At 41.8% G+C, this 18,728-nt stretch overlaps 1 protein-coding gene across 1 annotated transcript; it reads right to left on the reverse strand.

Moving 5' to 3' along the window:
- Positions 1-285: 285 nt before the first annotated feature.
- LOC310948007 (putative methyltransferase NSUN7) lies at positions 286-18,728 on the reverse strand (the record flags this gene model as incomplete). Its single annotated transcript, XM_083915002.1, has 12 exons — positions 286-668; positions 971-1,220; positions 4,230-4,353; positions 4,965-5,100; positions 6,505-6,606; positions 7,449-7,592; positions 8,450-8,684; positions 9,619-9,802; positions 10,601-10,753; positions 10,889-11,019; positions 13,661-13,719; positions 18,377-18,728. The coding sequence occupies 12 exons, from the start codon at positions 18,726-18,728 to the stop codon at positions 286-288; spliced, it is 2,253 nt and encodes a 750-aa protein (XP_083771128.1).

The following is an 18,728-nucleotide window of genomic DNA, read 5'->3' on the forward strand; positions in this document are numbered from 1 at the left end:
TGACATTGTCCTATAAATGTATGCAGGTTGATTAGATTCTGTCTGTGGTAAGGCTGCTCACTATGGCACACACCGGCACCGTAATAATGACAATGTAATAATGACAAATAAGCAACTAGCTGCTCTAGAAGCATTCAAGGTGACTTTCTTTGACATACTTTATGTAATTTGGCAGATCAATAACACTGCATTTGGTGTTAGATTTAGATACTACGATCTTTATTTAAGTTAGCAATTGGCACAGCAGTTAATACTTCTTTTATATTTGTGTTGGTGTTTCTGAGCTCAAAACAGAGGCCGAGATTTCACCATAGCATCCTTGGAGCGGGAGAGGGGTGTGACTTGAGCCGGGGGCCTCCACTTGTTGTAGCTGAAGGTGGGGCTGAATCCTGTTCGGCTGGGCTGAGGTGAGAAGAAGTTGGGGAAGTGAACGGAAGGCAGGACGAGCACCACGGGCTTCACCTCCTGATGAGCTCTGCGGGGACGGACGACCGGGGCCACTGGGGTAGTAGGAGGAGGGGCGGGATGCAGAGAGGTTGTGGATGTTGTTGTTGTTTTTAATACGGGGGCGATGCTTTTCCTTGGCGCACTGCTCTCTGGTTTGGAGGAAGAGAAGGAGCTGGATGGAGAGTTCTTTGAGGCCTGCGGACGCGGTGCTTTTGCTTTTCCTGACGGACAAACAGGACCCGATTTTTTGACCGATGTAAAGAAAACATTGAGAAAAGGGAATAAGGAATTAAAGACATTACATGCTGCACTAATTCTTTTCAAACTATACTCCTCCTTTGAAAAAGATATGCTCATTCGTTTCTTGTCATAAATTAAATGGCCGTGGTATCAGTCTTCTCATCTAACTCTTGGCAAGAAAGCAAATAAGCATATTTAGCAAAGTGTCTTCTTTAATCAGCTGTATGTTCCAGTTACTACATACAACGTATATAAGACAGAGGACAGAAGTACTCATGCGCACCTTGTGATGACTGCCTGTGTTGTCCACACAAAGAAGGGCTGTTGCTACCCTTGGTCTCTTGGTTTTTGAACTGAATACTGGCAGAGAGGTGGGGCTGAGAGGTGCGAGCATGGGTTGTTTTTGTCATCCTATTGGTGTGTCCATGCTGCTCTTTTCTTGTTAGATGGTTAGCGCCGATCTTGTCCAGTATGCCTTTAGCATTTGCCCTGTCAAGCACTTCATGTGGGGCCTCTTTGACCACTGGCTCAGGCTGTTGAGAAGTGACAAAGCAACAGCTTTTATTTTCAAAGACATGACCAAAACTTTTGGGGTAAATTAAACATATTTTATACGGAAGAATACAGCCATGTTACATATGACCTCACTGGCTGACAGACAACATCAAATGTAATAAATGTTGTACATTATTCTTATACATGAGAATTCTGGTGGCGTCACACAAAGAAATGTTGCTGACGCAGTGCTTTATCTGCCTTTAGAAGTACTGTAATCACAATGCTTAAGCACTGAGCTAAATCTACATTTCATGAATATGCTCAAAATAAGTTTGTTTAACACACCAATTTCTTTTTAATTAATGGTACAGGTGCTATACACCGTATGTAATATTGGTAAAGGAAAGGAGGAGCAGAAAGCCACCATGTCCTTGCTGCTGGCTGCAGGGTCACCTGCTGTCTCAGCACCAGCATCCAACTGCTCTCCCCAACACCTGAATTATTCACAAGCACAGTGTACACTACGGGGACATGCAGCCTGTGTGGGTATATGTGTGTACTTTGTTTTTAAGTGCTTGCTTGTACTTTAATACAAATGTGTATATGTGTTTGTATGAGCTGTTTTTAATTTCTCTGTACCCAGGGATGTGGGCATACATACTGTGCATTTTGCACACGTGGATGTCCTTATTTGTGTTGATGCACTCTGTGCTCACAGGTTAACATGCTTCAGAAACACTGCTGTAATGCAGTCTTTGGTGGACGCTCTGAACTTCATTGATGCTAACTCATACAGACAGGGGGCGCTGAATTATTCAACAGACACTCTCCCTTGCCTCCCTTTCCTCCCCATCACCCCTGTAAATCTAACTTCCTCTCCATCTCCACTAACAAACTATGCCATGCTCTGTAAATCTCTCATTTCCTTCTAGACTCTGCCAAACCGCTGCGTACCCTGGAACTGAACCTATTCTGTATCAATACTGGGATCAAAATCCTTACGTATAATATATCTTGACAACCACATCCAAATAAATGGAACTCACTTTAAATGATGAAGAAAACAAAGTCAAAATGAAAAGTGCAGGGTTTTGAACCCCCTAATAATATTGTTTAAATTCGTTTTTCAGAGGTTCTTTACTTATAGAGGAATGTCCACATGTGTGATGTGCTCTGCTTCCACTGGAAATTAGGCCAGAAACACTTTACTGGACTGTCTTTATATCTCCCAGCTGTTTCTTTATGGAGCGCTCATAAAGAACTTTGTTGGTGCCTCTATGACAGTCGATGTAAGCCAGACAGCATTCAAACACTTATATAATTGCTATTTTTACGGTGCTTTTCAGAGTGCCACAATAACTTTTGATTAGCTCCGTTTATTGGAGGTAGGGAGAAAAAAATCCGGTTTGAGGCACCATTACAGCAGTTTGATTATCTTTTCATTCCTATCTGCGGAGGTATAAAACATGATGGATGGCCAGAAAGGAACAGAAACCACACTGCGAGTACACTGAGGGTAAAATGGCTTAATAACCCTGCACTGGAATCATAAGCATAAGAGCAGATTTCATAATGTGAGGGAGTATGTTGTGGATCATGGGGATGTGGGGGAGAACTGGTCATGTACTTGATGAGAAAGGGTCAGACAGAGGAAGTCTAATGAGAGTAGAGAGATGATGAGTTTGGCTAAAACAGGAAAACTGGGGGAGAGACTTTATGAAGTGATGAAAGCCTGTGATTAGGCAACACAATAGAGTCAGGAACAGAGCGTTTCCCAATTATTAATGCTAATAAAAGCCTCAGAAAATGTATCAGAAAGCTCCTTTTAGAAACAGACAATGAACCCAAATCCCTTCAAAGACTTTTATAATGTGTAATTTCCAAGTTTTATTCATAAATACCATAGAAAAACAGTGGACAACTGATTCCTAATTTCTCTCTTTCTCTCTCTCTCTCTCTCTCTCTGTCTTTCTCTCAGCTCTAAAGCTTACCCTCTCACTCCTCTCACCCTTTCATATCATCCTGACTTACCTCATTTCTATTTCTAAAGCTGATTTGTTTTTTCTCCCCCATTTCAGCATTCAATCAATCTCATCCCGCCACTTTCTCTTCCTTCCTCTCGTACTTTCTTTCTCATTGCAGATTAGACTTGGATACCCTCCATTCTCATTTCTTCTAGCAGCCTGACTTCTTTTCTCTTCTACTTTTTCTGTCTCAATGATTTGACCAAGTACCTTTAACAGCCTGTAGATGCTCATTTTCACCTGATCTGAACTACAGTAGCCTATTTCCCAACTTACCTTCAATGACAAACATGCTCCAGTTTCCAAGTGGATAAATAGTTTTTGATAGATAGCTGGCAAGCACAGTGTACCTGCTTCATAATGATTCTCACGCTTCAACCAACCATCAAACCTCTATGCCCTTGTCCCTGTTGTGTCTGAGTATCAAGCGAGAGTTGATGCGGGAAGGCTTTTCAGGACAAAAAACTATGACCGAAATACATAACAATCAGGCAAATACTGACAACGGGAAAGGGTTAAGGTCAGGTCGAGGGCTAATGTTGAAATCTTTCTGTCATTTAAGACCAGACAGCTTGCCAAGCTGGATGCTGAATGAGCTTAATTTGCCCCTGCTTGTCTCATTGGCCTCACTGCCTGAAAGCAGCAGGAGGGAACTAGTGGTGTAGCAGATTCAGTTCAGTAAAATTATCATGTAGAGATAAGGTATTGACTTTGCATTTTAAGAGAACAGTTGTAGATTTTATGCAGCAATCCTTCTTTATTACAGTTTTTTTGGAGGCTGTTGAAGGCAGCACCATGAGGCCGCTTCGACATTGATCCAGACTGCATTCCTGCATCACTCTTCGTTTCTTGCGGTCACTTCTACACTTCTATAAATTCTTAAAATGCTATACTGACCCTCGACTTCCTGTGGTTGATAAGTCTAGCGTCAAAATAAATAATATAGTGTAGTGATGCAGTAAATCATCATCAGTTGATGCAGTTAACCGCTGCTGATGTTTCTGTTTAAGTGATGCTTACCTCTCTGCTGAGAACAGCCAGGAAGCAGCCATTGCTCTGTTCTGAGGGCTCCAGCGTGAAGAACGTTTCTGTTTCCTCTTGACCCTCGGCATGGTCAGTAATGCTGAACGGGGATGGATGAAGCCTAGATGAAACACACCACACAAACAGAAAAATACAGTGCGCATAAATACTGTTAGAGACCGCTGTTAAAAATAAAACTTAATACGAGCCACGTTAATTAAATAAACACACAAAAGTCCAATAGTTATCTAAGTAAAACCAGTGTGACCCATACCTATAATATTACTTAGTTTTTATTCATACTAGCCTGAGGCAAATCCAGCACACCAGGCCAGCTTACAGCAGTCAGTCTTGGTACATTCTGGTCTACGGGAATGGTAAACTTCAAAAAGTCTTAAGTTCTTCAAACCACACACGCAGAAAAAAAATATATATATTCAAAAAACAGTAAATAAATAATGTCTATGAGAAAGGAAACTGTCTGAAAATGTTTTTCCCCCTGCTCTTTTCACAGAATTTAGAGCCATAAAATGGCACCTTTGCTTCTATTTTCTCCTTCAGTTCCTGCCTGAGATATGGTGTGACTTTGACGGAAGCCCGTCTGAAGGGAAACCGACAAACAACCCGACAGGCTGACAGATAAAGCGCCAAACAGACAAAGAAAGACAATGACGGACAGATGCAGAGAGTGCACCAGGGGACTGAGGCTCTGTACAAAGACCTGAGGCTCACCTGAAATTTGCTTGTTTCGGTTCCCCCTCCTGTTCTGAGCGGGCCTTGGCTAGCTCCAGGGCTCTGCTTACCACCTCCTCATTCTCCTCTCGGTATGACGAACAGGTAGAGTACACCACCGCCAAAACCTTAGGGACTAGATAAAAAATGTGTGCATTGTATCAACATTATTCATTCATTCAAATAGATCATACTTAACCTATGTGATGCAACTATACTGCATTTTTAAATGACAATAAATCTGAAAAATCAGCACCACATAATACCAAGACATTAAAAAATAAAGCTGCTTTAATGACACAAGACCATAATTCTACAGAACAAACTCATTTCATGTTAAATTAAAGCAGGGAGATAAGCACGCATTCGGTTGAAAAAAATCCCCTAATTTTATGACAATTAAATTTGATTATTCAAACTGAACTATCCTCCACATCTTCCCTTTGCGAAAATGAGTTCCTGAATATTAATTCCTTCGTACTGTTTGTGCATATACATTTTATTCAACTGCTGCTGGCTTGTAGATTTGTGAAGCTACCGGCCGTTTCATTTCCTTCATTTGAGCTTTGATTTCTTTCTTGCTCACTAATTATAGCCAGACAGAAACAATTAACGCTAAGCTGATAACAAATAAAACCTGCTCACATGTGGCAAATCGGCTCCGAACAAATGTGAAATATTGTTTCGGAGGAAGCGAACGTGAGTCAAAAAAGACAAGAGGACAGCGGCAGAAACATTTGTCATTAAGATGTCCTTCTACGACACAGCCACCTCACATCGGGGACATTAAAGGCTAGGGAAATGTATTTATATATGTCTGTGTGAGCATCTGTCTATGCGTGTGCTCATGTGGAGTCACTGAAATGAGACCATCGACTCATCCAAGCCAAAGTGTTCAATACACACCCACCCTTAATTAACAGTCCTATTAGAAAGTATCTATACAGGCGAAAACTTAGAAGAAGGCCGATCAATGGCAGTGTGATTAGAGGAGCTGGTTTTCATTGCCCCTAACAGAACGACTCCAGCTGCACGATGAACGTGACGCAGACCAACACTGATATAAGAACGCTGAACAGTACAAGACGGACTGATGCTAATGAGTAAAGGTCATAAAATACAAATTACAATGAGCAGGAAAGCACTGACTGCAGAATACAACTGTAACACATGTATGGAATAGAATATGATGTGATAGCACAAAGCAGGTCCCTATGTCATATTCAGCTCTATAGAAGATTTGCAATACGAAGCAGAATTACTAATCACTTGTTTAAAATAAGCGAGGAATGCTGCAGGAGACTGTTGCTGGCCGGCGCTGAGGAGAACAACATTAGCATTCCTAATTAAGACTCAGACAGTCTCCCAGGGATACCACAGGCTTCAGTCTAATGGCATACGAGATTAGATAATTAGGAAGTATAAGCTTCATTGTGCCAGAGAGGTGAGAGAGGCTACGCAATTGAGCCTGAGCTCATACGCTAAGCGCATCTGAGTGTATGTGCATGTCAACATGAGAGCCCGTGGTTTCCACACTCACACTTCAGGGCGTGATCAATATCCTTCCTCTGCTGAGCTACCAGAACTTCCAGTTTGCTCTGGGCTATGGAGCCCTGGGATAAGTCCTGCAGCAGTTCTGTGTCTGAAAGAGAGCAGAATCTGTTTTATTAGCTGATCTGTTGACGAGTGTGCTGTGCGAAAGTATGGATTATACTGTATATAAAAAACAACTCTAATATACATGACATCCATATCTGTAGATGGAAGGGTTTCTGAAAGATTCATACAGGCAGCCAATGAGGATCATCAATAAGTAAGGAAATTTGTAATTCCTAGCAACACCCTTGATCTTCTTTTCAAACAAAGAAAAAGAAGTAATACAGTAATGGTAACGCTAAGTCAATAAATTCTGCTGCAGCAAACCTTAAAACTAGTTGACTAAAACTTTACTTTTTAAATCTTGGGACTTTTTTTCCCTTTAAACTTTAAATAACATTGCTGCTCCAAAACATTTACCTTCATATTTTTCAAACAGGCTTTTTATTGAACGTGTAGGAGTTAATAATAAGAGCTATGCCAGGTTAGTAATTTGCATAATATGCATTCACAGAATATGAGTTTGTTATGCAGTATAAACTCAAGATGTTGTGAGTGCACTGTATACACAGCACCCTGAATTTTGTAGACAAACCAGCAGAATATTCCTCTGTTTTAATTCAGCATGGACACAACAGGGTGTAATGTTCAACCAATTATCCAATGAGCATTGCTCACTTGTTGTAGGTTGACTATATATCTGTTCGCCTTATCTTTGTCCTGTTTGACTCTGATGAAAACACAGTAGTGTGGAAACGTTGGTCTGTTTGTTTGAACAATTAAAGGCTGAAAATGTATCAGTGTGCTTAAGCCTTCTCTCCCTTTTAAGGTGTAATGTACACTACATTACAACATGAATTTCAGAAATATGTACGGATCACTATGTACCTCCATTTTCTTGCAGTATGAATTCAACCGGGTTGCTGACTGCAGACACAGAACACTTGGGGGTCAACAAGATAACGCGCACCTTCTGAAGCCGCTTGTCACTGCTGTCCAGAGACTGGAAGACCTCTGGTATCAGCTTCATATCTGAGCAGAATGCACATTGAGTTTAATGATAACCTGCATATTCATAACACACATTTGCTCAATGCTTTACATCTATTCAAAGTGTCCCGTTACATTTATTGGAAGAAAAATACCCTCCCTAAAAGGGTCTTTTGCCTTGTCAGCTTTGATACAGTACATGTGCTTAATTGTTTCCCTAATCACCACTATCAGTATATATACGATTCACATACAGCTCAGGATCTCAGCACACATTGTCTGGTTATAAGTACACTACCAAGATACAAGAGTCTGCTAATACCAGCTGCCATTTATTCTACCAATACTCTGTCTAAATACCCCAGATCTTTGTTGGAATTGGTCATGAAAAAGCCTGTTAAAACCTGTTCAAACTAAATCACTTCACTTTACCATACTTTAATAGTTATTTTCGATAGTGCTAAAAAGACAGAGCAGTCAGTTTGAAGAAATGGTGGATCAATGTGACAGGGCCAACATTATTCAGTTCTTCATGCTCTCTTTCAGTGAAGTAAAATGGAGTCATGGAAACAAAGATTTGAAAGGGGCTGTATTCGATATTCAGAACATTAATATAGTAGCAAACAAATATGTGCTATGTAAAGATATAGTGTAGTACTGGCACCCGAGGCAGAGAATAAAGTCACTGTTGTAGCTCGAGTTCTCAAGGCACGTGATTGCCTTGTGTGTCCGCGTCAGACTCTGAAGCGTTGGTATTTGTCGAGCTTGGGAAAGGTCACTGTGAACCGTGTGGAGGAAAAAGTTTTTTCAATATTTCCAGTACAGCACCTTTAAATCTTTTCCTCTTTTGTCTCTTGTAAAAATATACCAACAGATGGACAGATCCATTTTATGCCTACTCTTGCAGCCCATGGCAGTGACGGCCTGCTGCAGCTCCTCCCTCTCAGCGTTTGTACGACCACTGACACAAATGTAGACCGTAGGCTGATCGTTGCTGTTGGCTTTATATTTCTCAGCAATTAGGGAGGCAGTGTGGGAGACAGTGAAGCCAGAGATGCAGCCCACCATAAGAACATCTCCTTCCTCTGGTAGCAGGGAGCACACTGCATTTGGGCCCAGACTGCAAGATTTATCCTACAGACACATCGAGTAAAAGCATTAGTTTGATAAAGAGACCAACAGACTTAAGCATATGACTTCTAGATTCAGGTGGTTACTGCACAGCAGCAACACTGATGAGACACAAACTAAGATATGAGAAAGTAGGAGGAAACGTTGCGCTGTATGATAGTGGTAAACAGTATTGTATAGATAAGAGAGGAGAGGGAGTTTGGAGCAGCAGTTGCAAAGTAGGTACTGAGTGGAGGAAAGAGGATGAGCAGAAGCAAAGGAGGAATAGAGAGAAAGAATGAGAGTAACAGTGCAGTCAGATAAAAACAAAGATATCTTTCAATCAATGGGGTCCCCTCTGGAAATAGCGCTGAACATGTCCCTGTGGAACCACTGGGCTGGCTTAAGTTTCTAAAGCTTATATCAGGGTTTTTCAGGAAAAGACAATCCGGTGTGGAGAAGAACAAGGACATTTAAAAAGAGAGAAAAATAAAGGAGAAAAATTGTGATGTAGACTCACAAAATTCGAGAGACGGAGGGGTGATTCATTAGGCAGTGGTGTTGTATTATATATTTGATTGAATTTGGCTGCAAAATATGATTTAATTGTGTTGTGGTGCTGTGTGCTGCTTACAGTTTGTACGGCAGCTTGACTTTAATGGAGTAGAAATGAAATGATTAAACAGCTCTCCCCCCTCCCAGACTAGAGGATTCTTTATGGCTCAAAGTGAAGTACGGCCAGATGAGAGGGACTGATGTGAAATATTTGTGTCTGGGAAAACTAATCTTAGTTGGCATAAGGGATCTCAGTATTCTAATCAATTTGAGCAAGTCCATTACTAACATGAAATCATAAATATCAGAGAAGATTGATGCGGCTTAACAGATTTCCTGTATTAAAGTCTTCATGGGTGAGGCTGCTCTTCTCAGAAACCTCCCCTCTCTGTAAAACTAGTACCTGGATGATGAGTTTGTGGTCGCTAAGCAGCTTGGTGGTGTACAGCTGAGCTTTCAGCTGAGCAGGGAACACCAGTATATCCCCACAGTGGGGGTCCTGGCAGAAGCTCTGGCCCTCCAGCTGCCCAATCGATTTCACCTGCGAGAATCCCGCACTCTCCAGCACACTTTTGACCTCATCGAGGCTAGAGGCGAGGGGAGAGGAGAGCAGATTAGTGGAAGTCCAAGAGAAAGGACGATGAAGGAAGGAAGAAGGTGAGAGGTGGAAGAAAAAGGAAGACTGTCATCGTAGATAATAATGTGTAAAATTGCTATATGGCCTTTTAAAAGGCCTTAGTGGTTAAATGTTCTGTATAAGCCATTAAGATACACACACACACACACACACACACACACACACACACACACACACACACACGCACACACACACACACACACACACACACACACACGCAAACCACTAGTCCCAACAGGTGACCTTTACAGTCCTAGCGCTTGCTGGGGGTTGTTGCTGATTGAATCTGTCCACAGCAGCAGGATTTACACCAAACTGAATCAGCCTGTCGGGGCACCTGTAAGAACACACATTAGCGCACACACACACACACACACACACACACACACATACACGCACACTAACACATACACACATGTAGTCCAGTGGTTTAATTGGATGTCAGCTGGGCACCCAGCCCATAAAACATTGGGCAGCACCCTAACTCGGTGTAGATGTAGGTGTGTGTGTGTGTGTGTGTGTGTGTGTGTGTGTGTGTGTGTGTGTGTGTGTGTGTGTGTGTGTGTGTGTGTGTGTGTGTGTGTGTGTGTGTGTGTGTGTGTGTGTGTGTGTGTGTGTGTGTGTGTGTGTGTAAATGTTGGCCACACAAAATGCTTACAGTGCATTCTTCGGTTTATGTGTAGGTGTGCACATACATTATCTGCTTCAGGGTGGGTGAGTAGTGTATGTTTGCGTGCGCTCAGCTGACCTGCTCCTCATCGAGTTGACCCATGTGTAAAGTGGAAGGCTGCTCGATCTCTCCTGTTTTGTCTTCACACTCTCTGGCAGGATACACTCAATGGACGAGAGATCGTGTTTGATCCTGCAGCGGGCCAGAGAGGCTGCCAGCTTGGTTTTAAACCTACACACATACACATGCAAAAGAAAAATCTTAAGTGTGTTTTTTGTTTTACTTCTTCTATATTTCTGCCCCCTTTTATAATTCCACTCCAGTTTTGGGCACTTTCTTCTTTTTTCTCTTATTTTCATTCTTTACCTGAGGAGGTAGCTCTCTACATCTCTAACGTCCTTTACGATCTCGTCCTCCCCCTGGCGTTCCCTAGGGAGGAACTTCCTGTCCTGGAAGTCATAGAGCATGACGGCGACAAGGCTCATCTGATCGTCTGGCTAGAGTATGAGAACAAAAAGTACAGTTAATTGGTGGCTTCTGTTTTAACAAGACAACAACAAAAATGGAGAACAAGGAGAAAGGGCCGCATGCCTTATAGACAAATATCTAACATCTTTAAAAACACGACTGAGACACAAGTTTTTAATTAGTGAATGGTTACGCCTCAAAGGTCGGCTGCATATGTTTACATATTTAGAATGTACATAAAACCAACACAACCTGACCTTTGGTAATAAAGTACCGGTGGTTGTTTTGGTTACCTAATGAGGGGTGCAGTACAGTGATACTATTTATTTGTATTGATTTAGAGACTAAATTATCCAGTTTGAACATACACACACACACACACACACACACACACACACACACACACACACACACACCTAAAGGATGTCCTGCCATGACCCCACTGCTGCCACTTCATTAAACACAGGAGGAAGCCTGAGTTATGTATCTACCTCTCCTCCTCTACAATTATCTCTAATCTATCCATTCATCTCTCTACCCTCTCCCTTTGTTTTTCTTCCCATGCCTGTCTGTCTCTCTTTCTCTCTTTCCACCTCTCTGTCCCTAAGGGTGGAAGGACACCAGTCACATTAGTGCCAGATGGTGTTCTACTGGGCTAATGGCCCGAGAAACTAGATCGCTACAAGGGTTTATGCCGCAGCTAAGGAATTACCCGGCGCTTAGTATTCATTCCAGAAGCTTTTCATTTCATTTTTCGGAAAGGTCGGATGCACTCCACTTTTCTCTCTCTCGACCTCATCCTCTCTATCTCAAGTTCCACTTGCCCTCTACCAAGGTTAGACCCTTGGGTGTGGGAAAATTCCCAGTCATTAAGTTGCCTGGCAACTGGGTCCCATGGTGGGAAACCGGCCTACAGTAAACATGCCAGCTGTGTTTACCCACTTCAGATGCAGGTCTATGACATAAGAAATGAACTTGGTCTCAATTTATTTGGACTCATTTTCAATTTTAGCACATGATTATATTCTAAATGAATTACTGTTGCCGGCTCTACAATAATATGTATTGATGAATTCTCAATTGATACCATGTTGATTTTCAACATTAGACAGATCAAACTACTATGTTACTATTTTCAGATTCTAGAAAAGTAAAGGTTTCATATTCCTCATTTTACATGGGGCTTGTTAAATGTGCCAGTGTACCTAATATGCTTGCCTCACAACTACAATGTCACTCTTTTCCATCCTCAGCAGGATTAAAGCTTCATTTTCTCTCTCCATTCTGACCAAATGCGCTTCAGGCTCTATCAGCATGCAAGTCTATCTATAAATTCATTTTTTCATTCTCATTTTTATCCCAATACCCTCATGTAACCCCTTTTTCCAGCCTACCTATTCCCCCTTACCCACCTCTTTTTCCTCTCTCTATCAAGGTTGAACTTTATAGATGCCAGCAGTGTAAAAGGAGGTAAGACTGAGCTCTAAAGACTGTCTCATTGTGTCAGCGCTTTATTGTCTCACTAGAGGGATGCAGAGTAACGACCTGCCACCAACACATAGGGAGACCCATTAATTTCACCCAGGACGATATTTCACAAGGCTACCGTGTGACTGTATTTGTAATGTGTGTGTATATGTGTGGGGGGTTGATTTGCTAACACAGATTCATGTGTATTAATGTGTCTGTATGTGTTTGCACCCACTCTTGGCTGTCTACAAACCGTACTCTCCCTGACAGCTCAGTTTTCTATTAACACATTTGCCACCTCTTGCCTTCATGACTCTTCTTCTCTATCAGCTCTGTGCACCTGACTAGCTCTGTGCATGTTTTATTACCATCAAGACTGTTAGAGAAGCAGCTAGAGCAGGCCTTCTCTTTCCACAGCTCCTTTTTATGTGGATTGTTAAAAGTAGGGCAAATGCCAATCTCCTCCAGAGGATGCCTCTTCATAGCAGAACGTTCATCTCCTGTCTAACAGCCGCAGGTACACGGCTGTGCTGGGAATCTTTCTTTTACAACTATGCAGCACAACCTCAGTATCACTGATAACATTCGGCACACTGGTTCTAGGACATACTGTATGTAGGATAGACTCTGCGTGGTATACACTGCCCCTAGGTTGCTACAGCCTTTTGATTTCTTTACTGATTAATGGGGAGTTTTGCTTGAGAAAAGTAATAAAGGAAAAGACACAGCCAGACATATTCTGCCTCATAGTACCTTTTAGATGTGTTACTCCAATGGGAGCAATTGTCATTGATTAGGGCAGGGAATATGAAAGACACAAGGTGCTTTGTGAGTTGATGAAAGGAGTGCATCAGCGTAATTCATCAATATTACTGTTACCGATTAGAGGTCTAGAGAACTGAACAAAGAGTATGTGGAGTATGAACAGCAGGTCATGAATATTGGAGAGCACTTAGTAAAGCACCATCAAAGGATTGTGAGCAAAAGAGTTTAGGAAAACAGTGTGAGGTAAACAAAGCCATAAACAAAGCAGTAGCATGGTAAACTCAAGTCTATCTATTCATAGAATCAGAAGGATTTTGGTTTTCAGCAGCAAATTGAACGTAACAAATGTGCCTCTCTGTCACATAATGCCAACACACACCAAATGATTAAACATGTTCACTGCATACAAATATTGTGTATATGGAGCTCACTTACCATTGGCTGACTGAGGTAAAAGCAGCTGTCAATCATGATGTCTTCCAGCAGCTCTTGATCTGTGCGGAAACGTAAAGTAGTAGAGAAGTAAAACGAGATTAGTAAGAAGGATGGAAATGTAGTGATGGGGATTTCCATTACTAATTATGTGTTTGAGTAATAACGAAGCATATTAGTGCCATCTTTTATATCAATGTCTAATTATCCCCAGAGTCCCGACTCTTTCATTTGGAGCATGAGATAGAGGCACGAGGAATTACTCCAGTCCATTAACTGGTAAGATATATGCTACGAAGGATGAATCCACATCTAATGATGAGAACATTTCTAAAAAAAAAGAGAGAGAAAAGAGATTACGTAAAGAGAGCAAGACAGGCTCCTAGAGGGACCCCAAATTATCCTGATTAAATTTGAAAAGATAATTCATTTAGATAGAGGGTTTAATTTCCCATGATTAAACACTTATTTGGCGTTTAATTTGAGTTCATCTAATTCTTCATCTGCCTAATTTCTTCATTTATTGTGTCTGTGGTGAGTTGGTGTGTGTAATCGAAGGACTAATGATATTTATGACATCTCAAGTAATAAACAGGCTACATTTAAATGTGATCATTGAAACCAAATATACCAAGCAATTCTACATTTAATACCAGGCTAGACTGTGATTGTATGACTTGTTATCCTCTTCATGTGATTCAACACTGTTACTTGAAGTAGTTACTTGATGGACTTATTTTACATTTTATATTATACAGATAAATATCATAAAATGGGTCTATCACCTGTAAAGTTTTGAGGAATTGTCCTTTTCTTTCTAGACTATACAGATACACTCTGCTTGACCTTCTTTGTCCAGCCTGGACAGTAGTCTGAAAACTGAAACTATGACCTTTAAAGTGGTGAGAGCTGCCTATCGAATATCTATGTGTGGTTTATAGAGTTTTTTCATCCCTGTCGCTGGCCTACAGGATGCTTTCCCTCTGAAATACAGATGAAACACACAACAACTTATCCCTTTCATTCCCATCTGTGCACAGTGAGCTCTCCTTTTTCAATATGAGGGAGGTGGAGAGCTGGCAACACTATCCAGTTTATCATGGCAGGATTAAAAAACAGCTGCTTCCAAAGCCACTCTGCAGGTACAGTGTTTGCTCATTACATACTGGAAATTGGCAAAAGGATCATTCCTCTAATGCCTCTTTATACTATTGCAGAAGAGTAAATGAAAGGTGGGAATGCGGTGCATGTGCTTGTGTAAGTGACAAAACCCACAGTTTCAACATTAATATGTTTCTGCTGTATGTGTCAACCACATAGTGTACGTGGTTGCCTCCATGGTTGATTCTTATTCTTGACAGACACCTCACACCTTGAGATGCAAATAGGAGGGAAGCCCAGCGCGTCCACTGAGACACCATGGAAACCACAGACACTGCTGTTAACTTATCACAACATCTCAAATCATGCCTCCTCTCTGGGGTCTCAGCCAAACGCATGCTGGGTGGATATAGCGTGTAGGGCAGCGCAAACACACACATCTGCATGTAGTTACATCTGCACATACACACATAAACAGCCTGGTACACAAATAAATGTTTGCATGTAATAGAGCGTATCTTTAATTGAGGAAACAAATGCATATCATCAGCGAAGGTCTAATTTATAGTAGGTGCAGGTCAATGGGGTTTACGATTGTGGCCATTACTGCAGAAGGCCTTAAAGATAAGCTCTGAAAAGAAAACTGCTCAGTGCACACAGAGCTTCACAGACCCCTGTGGGAGCCATGATGGTTGGGTCTGTAGAGGTCATAGCCTTCCTCTTGTTATAAATCGCACACAGCGGCTTGAGTAAAACACAGAGACAATTCTACAACAGTATCAATCACTTACAGTAGGTATCTTTACACAGCACCAGTGTCTGGGTTGCACTTTTATCAAATCAGAACTCCTGAATATAAAAGTGGAAGTAAAAAAAATGACTTGAAATCTGTCTTACAAGAAATAAATCCTACTGTTGTCACAGGACCCGGTTTGAGGTTGTGTGTTTTGTGGCTTCCATCCAGGTATTACACAATGAGCGGTGACTGATGGTGACTGATTAAACAAATCCTTGGTGAAAGAGCCAGACCTCTTCTCTTCGGCCAGGTCTTTGTCTCACACCGTTCCACATCAGAGCACCCGATTGCACATTAATCTAACAGAACCAGCCAACAAGAGGTACCACATGCCAAAACGTTATGCAATCACTTTTGGACTAATTCGCAAATTTTTATTGCATATTATGAGCCTGGGCAATTTAATATTTGCTGTGGCATATTGGTGGTAGATGTTTTCATAGTTGTCAAGGACAAAAAAAAAAGTCTCTCTCTCTCCCGTGATCTAAATCCAGCCTTACACAAAGTGGTCCAAAGAAGCTTTCTAGTTGCACACAGAGAATACAACAGCCACAGTCATCTGACAAGGGCGTCTGGCAGTGGCAGCCCAGCTGGACAGTGCAGACAATGAGGCAGAAATACTCAGAGGAATAGCTAGTGGAAAGAAAGAGTGAAGAGGAGGGGGGCTCTCATGGCCAGTAACAAGGTCAACTACTTTTTCACCAGTAAAAATTCACACAAAAATAACTTTACATAACATCTGCAAACACCTCGAGTGCTGAGAACACAAGGTACGACAAGTCAACAAGAAAAGAAACCTTGACAATGTAAACTGCCTTTAGGTCACTGATCAAGCAAACAGTCACTCACATATGGAAAAAAGGCTTTTTAAAGAGACGGGGGAGGTCAAAGAAATAGAAAAGCCCTGACGGAATAAAAAAAATAGAGGAAAAGGCAAAGAAGGGAAGGCGGAAAAAAACGAATTGACTACTAATATTTGTTATTTGGCCAACTTCAGCTTCGTCATTGTCTGTGAAATGTCAAATCCTCTGCTGGGCAAACATCATCACCAACTCCCACACCATATTTTAGTATTGACTGCAACAGACATGTCTGTGTCCTTAGCCACTGATGCGGAGCTGACTGAGCGATTTTTTTTGTTTTAAGCAGGTAAGAGTTATAATCACAAGATCAATACCAAAGCTCATTGGCATTTTGCTCTGCGTGTGTTTTCGCTGCTGAAGCATTTCTTCTTTAGGTTAACAACTGACCTCAGCTCAATTTTGGATCAGTCATCCCAAGGCAGTACGCGAATGATGTGCGTGTGTGTGTGTGTGTGTGTGTGTGTGTGTGTGTGTGTGTGTGTGTGTGTGTGTGTGTGTGTGTGTGTCTGCGTGAGACTGCCAGTATGTGTGCTTCACTAGCAAATCAATTTCTACACCAAAAGTCAGGCTGTTCGTAGGAGAAGGAAGAGGAGAGATTAACATTGGCTTCCAGGCTGTGTCATTTCATCTGCACCCAATTTCGAGACACAGCCAGCCCGAGTGAATCTAACATGTGACCAAAATGCGTATGTGATCAAGGCATGTCGACAATCATGTCCCTATAATCGGAGTTTCATTTACACTCTCTACCCAGCTGTTTTTTTGCTTTATTTTAGACAGTGATCCATGTAAAAATCTTGAGATTCAAAGTCAGAAAAAGCATCTGCCTATAATCTTGTAAACTAGCCAAAGACAACATTTGTATCTCTTCCTTTTTTGAAGTTATCACTGTTGTAGTACCCTACTAAGATACAGCTTTATCGATCCCCAGCTAGAAATAGTAGCTAAAAAAATATCAGACATGAGGATGGGACCTGTAGAGAAGAACTGTACCAACAAAGCTTTGATAAGTAGAGCTCACATACAAACTCTTGAGCAAATATACAAATATGTAACACCAAATCCTCATGGTTAGTGTGTACAGGTAGTGATGACAGAAAACAATATCCTGACAATCTAATCTTTAAATTCTCTCTTCCTCTCTGATCCTTAGCAATCCAGTCAGTTTCATCTGTTAATGCGTGTACGATGACCTACAGCTGTAAAGCTAATTTACAGGTTACTGCAACAAGGCTTGGGCTTGTGATGATGGATATTTTGAGGTGATCTGCATCCGCTGTGGGGCTTTCAGGCCTGAGGTTTATCCAAGTTCAGTGGGCGGATAGTGGATAGTGGATAGTGTAGGGGGAAAAAAAAAACGTATCGGTGGCTACGAGGGTGTTCCTGCTACCTGACCCCTCCGTCCACTGAAAACGCATTAAATCGATTTTCGCCAGCTGCCTGCACTGACAGTCGCAGCACCCCCCCCGTATTACCATGGTGATTACACACCCCTGTGACTTCGACTTCGACTACCCAGACCCCACCCTAGTCCCAGATAACAGATTATGGTCCAGATTGATTTGTAGCATCACACAGAATTCCCCCTGGTCATTCGAGCATTTTTTTTTATCTTCTACTTGCCCTTCATCAATCTATCTAAATCCAATTCTACCTGCCAATTAACTTTCCCATGGGGATTCATTCTCATTTCAAATGGCTGTTTCTTTGCCTGGAATAGGTTTAATTTACAATTTGATGTACATTAAATTATTCATTATAGGGGTTGCTAAACACCCTTTGCTGATGTCTGCTCTCCAAAGTTGCCCAACACACACAACATAAGTGTATTAGGTGTGTGGATATGCTCATACATGCAGGTTGGCAGCATAAGGAAAGATAGAAGGGAAAAGGGAAAAACAGTCATTAAAAAAGGTTCAATAAATCCAACCAACTTCACTCCGTCACTTACACACTCACATTTCAGTGTATTGAAGGCCAGCTCGTAAGCTGTACGTTGCATCATCTCATCTTTGACTTCAGGTAATGAGAGCCCTCTTTCTTTGCCATAATTCACCAACCGGTAGGCAGCAGGCTTCTCCATGTGGTTATTCTGGAAGATGACTGACGCCAGCAGGTAGACCCTGTCTGGAAAGCCCAGCTGACCTTGGCCAACGGTGTGCAGCTCTGGAGAAACAGCAGGGATGTCATCGTTGGCTGGTTTGTCCAGAGGCGTCAGGTCCTTGCTGCTTGCAATCTGGGAGTCAGTCTTTTTTGTCTTGCATGTGGAAGAGCGAGTGTGACGGCCACCTGTATTTTTATTTTTCACCAT

The sequence above is a fragment of the Echiichthys vipera genome, assembly GCF_963691815.1.
Source record: "Echiichthys vipera genome assembly, chromosome: 6".
In the NCBI taxonomy this organism is placed as follows: Eukaryota; Metazoa; Chordata; class Actinopteri; order Perciformes; family Trachinidae; genus Echiichthys; species Echiichthys vipera.